Source organism: Rhamphochromis longiceps, linkage group LG3 (genome assembly GCF_057381845.1).
Source record: "Rhamphochromis longiceps isolate RC_006_pf linkage group LG3, R_longiceps_female_GT1.1, whole genome shotgun sequence".
In the NCBI taxonomy this organism is placed as follows: domain Eukaryota; kingdom Metazoa; phylum Chordata; class Actinopteri; order Cichliformes; family Cichlidae; genus Rhamphochromis; species Rhamphochromis longiceps.
The window spans coordinates 69,523,639-69,529,638 of NC_140559.1; the positions used below are offsets into that span (position 1 = coordinate 69,523,639).

At 42.0% G+C, this 6,000-nt stretch overlaps 1 protein-coding gene across 1 annotated transcript in view; it reads left to right on the plus strand.

Annotated features, from left to right (window-relative positions):
- The window catches only part of LOC146676575 (ribonuclease inhibitor-like), a 76,556-nt gene extending 72,613 nt beyond the window's left edge, over positions 1-3,943 (plus strand). Inside the window, exon 4 of the mRNA XM_085401207.1 lies at positions 1,890-3,943. Coding sequence (XP_085257333.1) covers positions 1,890-1,899 — 10 coding nt within the window. The 3' untranslated portion in view covers positions 1,900-3,943. The remainder of the gene's footprint in view (positions 1-1,889) is intronic.
- The last annotated feature ends 2,057 nt before the right edge of the window (positions 3,944-6,000 follow it).

The window sequence follows — 6,000 nt, forward strand, 5'->3', positions numbered from 1 at the left end:
ATGTGTGAAAATCTCCCAGTCAGTTCCTCACAGCACACTTCAATCATTTCCCTCCCACAGCATCAGGACCAGGGCTTTTTCTCTCTTTGGTCCCACTAAGAGATTTCCACACAAACACCTCATCAGTGGGACTCTCAGAGCTACCAGCCCTTTGCTACAATCACAAAGCTCTTCATTGAAATCAATGATATCAAAGCTGGAATCAAATGAGTCCAAGTCTTCTGCTGATTCAGCATCACATTCATCTTTGCTCCTTGTTCTGCATCCCCACCATGGACTTCATTCCTTTCCAAGCCAGCCTTGAGTGTCCTTTATTCAGCTCATCCTCTGCTTTACTTTTACACCTGATTTTAGCTGCTTTATCTCTCTTTCAACAAGTTTCTGTGCCTCAATCTTTTTCTTCTCTCCCTCATAACAAGACAGCTTCTTCTGCCTGAGAACATGTTGAAGTGATTTACTAATCCAGGGCTGCTTATTGGGGAAAATGCTTCCTGTTTCCAAAGTAATCCCCATTTTTCCCAGAAAGAAATGTAAGTAGAAATCGATGATCTAAGTGAGAACATGAGCCTTTAAAAAGTTCCAGTGGGTGCAGTCAAAGCAGTCCCTCAGTCCCAGTATATAGTCTTTGGTCCAGACTGGAACAAGTGTGTGCCCAGTTTGAGCTCTCTTCAGTGCTGTGACCTGACAGACCCAGAGGGGCCATCACATCACATTTAGAAGCTCCCCTAATGGAGCCACAACACATGTCCAACACTTAGTCTGTCTTGTTGGACCAACTGGAAGAAATGATTCAAGGACTTAGTCACAGAACAGAGATTCAAATCTCCAAAATCCAACTGGCTGCATCAGGACATATAGTCTGAAACTCTGCACAGTTTCCTGTTTGAAGCTGCTTCCTGTTGGCTTCAGCTGTTTGGAGTTTCCATTTTCTAAACTTCTACATTCTGAACCTTCTTCAGCTCTGAACAGATGATGAAACACTGAATGATTTCAAGCTCACACTTTGTCTAATAAACTTACATCTTTCATTCTTTATACAGATTGGTGAGCTGTGATTTGTCAGAGATCAGCTGTGATTATCTGGCAGCAGCACTGAAGTCCAACCCCTCCCATCTGAGAGAGCTGAACCTGTACGGAAACAACCTGAAGGATCCAGATGTGAAGCAGCTGTCTGATCTTCAGCAGAGTCCAGACTACAGACTGGAGACTCTGGTGTAAGTAGAGTGATGGAGTGAGTGGGTGGTGCTGTCAGCAGTATTGTACTAAACACAGTCAGTATGAAACAAAGATCCAGTGTTTCCTGTAAAGCTGCAGCTTCTCAGTGAAGCTGTGAGAGGAGAATGGTGACAGGCTTCAGGATTGGACACAAACACTTCCTGTTTCTGACCTTTATGGTCACCATGGTAACAGCTGACACGCTCTGATCAAACACTGTCAACAGCCAATCAGCTCTCTGAACAAAGCAGCACGCAGACCAATGACTGCATTCATTTCCAAGTTTAAAGCAGTGAAGAACACAGTCTGTAGGTGAGGAAGAATTTAGTGAGAGCAGATGTTTGGATGGAATTCCTCCAGTTAACAGCTGGAACCGTCCATCTGGATTGTTGGGCTTGTTGTTGGGGTTCCTACAGAGCTCAGAGTGGACACACCAAGGTTCTTCTAATGAATGAAAGTCCAAACTCAAACTAGGAGGGAAAAACATTTTCATCAACTTCAATAAAAATCCAAAGATTAGAAAAAGTGAAGCAACAATGAGTCCTAGTACAGTCCCAGCACTGAAGTCCCTGCTGCTCTTTATACTGGATGTGCTGCATCACTGACTGACAGCTGATGAAGAGTCTCTGGAAACACTCGTTTATCTCCTCTGCTCTTCCTTCTTCTCTCTGCAGGTGGAGGTGATGATGGTAAACAGGACGGTGTGTGTGCTGAGAGAGGAGGAGCTGTGTCCTGATGATCCAGAGAGGTTGAAGCAGCAGCAGCTTGTGTGTAGAGACGCTCTGACTGGGCCATGTTACTGGGAGGTGGAGAGGAGAGCTTCATCCAGCAGTGACTGACAGAGGAATGAGAAGAAGTGCAGATGACTGTCAGTGCTGCAGAGTGAACTGCTCTGAGAACAGCTCCACTGTCAGACACAATGTAGAGTCCAGCATCATCCCTGTGTGTCCCTCTGGATCTGACAGAGGATCATCAGTGTATCTGGACTGCTCTGCTGCTGCTCTGTCCTTCTACAGTCTCTGCACAGTCTCTGTCTGACTCTGGCTTCAGACCCTCCTGGATCAAACTCACCTGGAAAGACTTTCAAACATCACTCAATAGATTTGAATACAGAATATATTTGATATATACTGTAGATGTACTGTAAAGTTGCAGTTTGTCACTTGTAAATACAGTCTGTGAGCAGCTGTGAGCTGAAAGATCTTTCTAGAAACAGGAAATGTTTTCACTCTTCTGTTGCTTTTTCATATATTTCCACAACATTAATATTGATCCCACCTGTCTCACCTGTTTCATGCTTTTATACATAATAACAGGACACGTGTGATCTGAGCGCTGCTGTGGTTGCTGTGCTGCACGTCTTCATTTAGATAACAGAGACATCTAGTGGTTCAGAGGGAGAACTGCAGGAGGTGGAGCTGTGTTTTAGCATGGAAAACTTTTTATCTTTTAGGCGCAGATACAAATATGACAAGTATCAGTGTGAGATACAAAAGGTCACATCAGTCAGCAGAGGGAACAGTGATCACACAGCAATGTAAGAATAGAAACATAACAGTGAATCTGGACATGTATACAGATGGAAGCAAACAAACAGGATGTAACACTACATTAAAGCCACAAATGGGAAGAAAACAAACACAAAGGAAAATATATTTGATCTCAGGAATCCAAATCAGATGCTTTAGAGCAGGGGTCGGCAACCCTGGGCACGCGTGTCACAGCTGCCACGTGAAGGGTTAACTGATGGCACGACCATAGCTGGACTGGCCATCGGGCATACTGATGGTGATTTTTCGTTTTTCTGGGCCAATGATGTTTTTTTATGATTTTTTTTTTTTGTAACGGTATAAACGATGGAAGGTGGCGGATTGGCCGGATGCTGGTCGATGTGTAGAAATAACTCAGTTGTTTGGTGGTGGCTATGGCGGAGCTTCCACAGAGGCAGCAGGTGGATGAGGGAAAGGGGAGGCAGGAGGAGCAGAGACCCGAGGCGGCCGCCGGTCCGAGTGTCAGGTGAACTGAACTTCAGGTAAGAAGTTATGACCTGCAGTCTGTCTGGGTCAGATATAAACCAAGTTTAGGTGGAGTTTATTTTCCTTGTGCTGACTTTTTACAGTCAGTTACAATAACTCATACTGTGTACTAGCTAGCATGACGGAGTTTCTATACAGCTGGGTGGTGCTATGATGTTACTGATAGTGAACTTTACAGTGGCTTGCAAAAGTATTCGGCCCCCTTGAACTTTCCCACATTTTGTCACATTACAGCACAAACATGAATCAGTTTTATTGGAATTCCACGTGAAAGACCAACACAAAGTGGAACGGAAATCATACATGATTCCAAACATTTTTTACAAATAAATAACTGCAAAGTGGGGTGTGTGTAATTATTCTGTCATGGAAAAACACACTGCCATCAACTGTTTTGTTTTTGTCAAAATCACTGTAATATAATCACTGTACCTTTATATACATGTGACTTATATTAATGCTGCTGCCCTCTTGTGGCTAAAGTGTAATTATGTTCTTGTTATTAGGGAAAACATTTGAGAGTAACATGACAAATGAGTCAGCACTTTGGCTTCAGCTTAAGAAATCCTCATTTTTATGTCATCAGTTATAGTTGCATGTATTCATTATCATAAGTTAACCTTTAATATTGATGTCTTAAATTGATTTTACTTAAACTAGCAATAATTTTATGGTTGCATTAAATAAATGCATCACTAATGAATGAACTATTTCAGTAATTAATTTAAAAAATCTACATAATCAATTAAAGATATATATTAATAATGAATTATCCATTAATTTCATTTAAAATTTTTCAATATATGTTTATATACAATTCAAATTAGTTAATTACATATTTAATCAATTATTGGTTTGTTTTCTATTTTGATTATTTTACTGACACATTTAATGAATTATTTAATGATGTATTTATTTAATTCACGTTGCTACTCCTGGCCCTGCATCGCTGTTCATAAATACATTTTATTTGTCAGCTTCACCCATCAAAGTCAGGGGGCGGGGTTAATGCTGATCAAGTCAAAACCATTGCTTTGGTCTGGTGGGCGTTCTTTTAGTGGGCTTTTCTGTCACGGCCTGCGTGGCAGACTATGATGAGGGGAAGGAGGACCCAAATGCCAACACGTTCTCACTCCTGTATGGAGGACCACAAGAGCCACGCGCATCGAAATAAAGAATTCTGTGCTTAAGTAATGAATTATAGAATAAATTCTGCATTTGTAAATTCATTTTTGAATTCCCATTTAATAAACTGATTTTTGAAATGCTTTTAAAAACTGCATTTCAAAATCCTTTTTCCAATTGCACTTTAATAAACTGCATAAATTGCATGAATGAAGGGATCCTGCAGCGAAACGGAGAGCCCAACCTCTGACTTAGTGCCTGTTTACTCAGTCTGACCACCTGTGAAGTTAACGCGCTAACGTGGCTAACGCTAGCATCACCACACGTAGCCCCGTTATTTTAAGGTCATCTTAGCTCATGAAAGTTTAACGTCGCAGCTGTACGAGCTAGCTACGTGTTTTGTAAGCTGCTGTGCTCTTCACAAATAAAGCTGGAAGCAGCTCAGACTATTAGAACCAGCACTGAGGCCTGTTACATTTATGTTAGAGCAACAGCTGCAGCCTTTAAACTAGCGATTAAAATGCTGACAGTAATCAGAATCAAAAACGGTTTTATTGCCAAATGTTGAGCAGGTTTACAACATTAGGAAATTGCTGCGGTGCTTCAGTGCAAACATACTGTCATATAACACTTAAATAAAAATAAAAATAAGGATTAAAAGTGCTAAGTAGATAGATATATACATGAGTGCAGGTGGTGATCAGGGCCAAACATGGAATGATGCAGTGAACACAGCGTAGGGTCACGTGGTAGTGGTGGGAACAGTCATACGGTTATTGTTCATGTGTCCAACAGCAGAGGGGAAGAAACTGTTCTTATGGCGAGAGGTTCTGGTGCGAATGGACCGGAGCCTCCTGCCTGAGGGGAGCAGGTCAAACAGACTGTGTCCAGGGTGAGAAGGGTCAGCTGTGACTGAGCTGCACGCCCCAGTGTCCTGGAGGCGTACAGGTCCTGCAGAGATGGGAGTCTGCAGCCAATCACCTTCTCAGCAGAGCGCACAACATGCTGCAGTCTCTGTTTGTCCCTGATAGTGGCTCCAGCGTACCACACGGTGATGGAGGAGGTGAGGATGGACTCGATGATTGCAGTGTAGAATTGCATCATCGATCATATAATCCATTGTTTCAAATTAGACCTAAAACTCCCCCTTTTGACACATCTTCATGTGTCAAACAAAACCACAACTAGAAAATTAAAAGAAAAAGGTTCATCAGATAATTTCTCAGGAAACCTCAGCGATTCTCCTCTCGAGTATATTTGCTCCGGGCCTGCAAACCTGTGTTTAAATAATAAAATCAGTTTAATTATCATGTTCGATCTTTTCAGCTCCTGGCTCCACCCAGAGCCTGCATCCCCAGAACGACCTAGAAACAAAACCTGTATATTAGCATCAACTTCACATTTAAACTCAGTTCCCCCCCTGTCCTTCCCTCACTGTGATCCACTCTGTGCTATAAGAAACTAAACTTAAAACACAACAGTTATCAGTCATGTGCTTCATACAAAATGTGTGTATGTTTTAGTTTCACGTTGATCCTCTGAGTGTCATGGTACTTCTTTTAATCTGACTTTATCAAATCGAACCAAAATAGGTTTGCTGTCTTTACTTTGCTCGTTTCCCTCC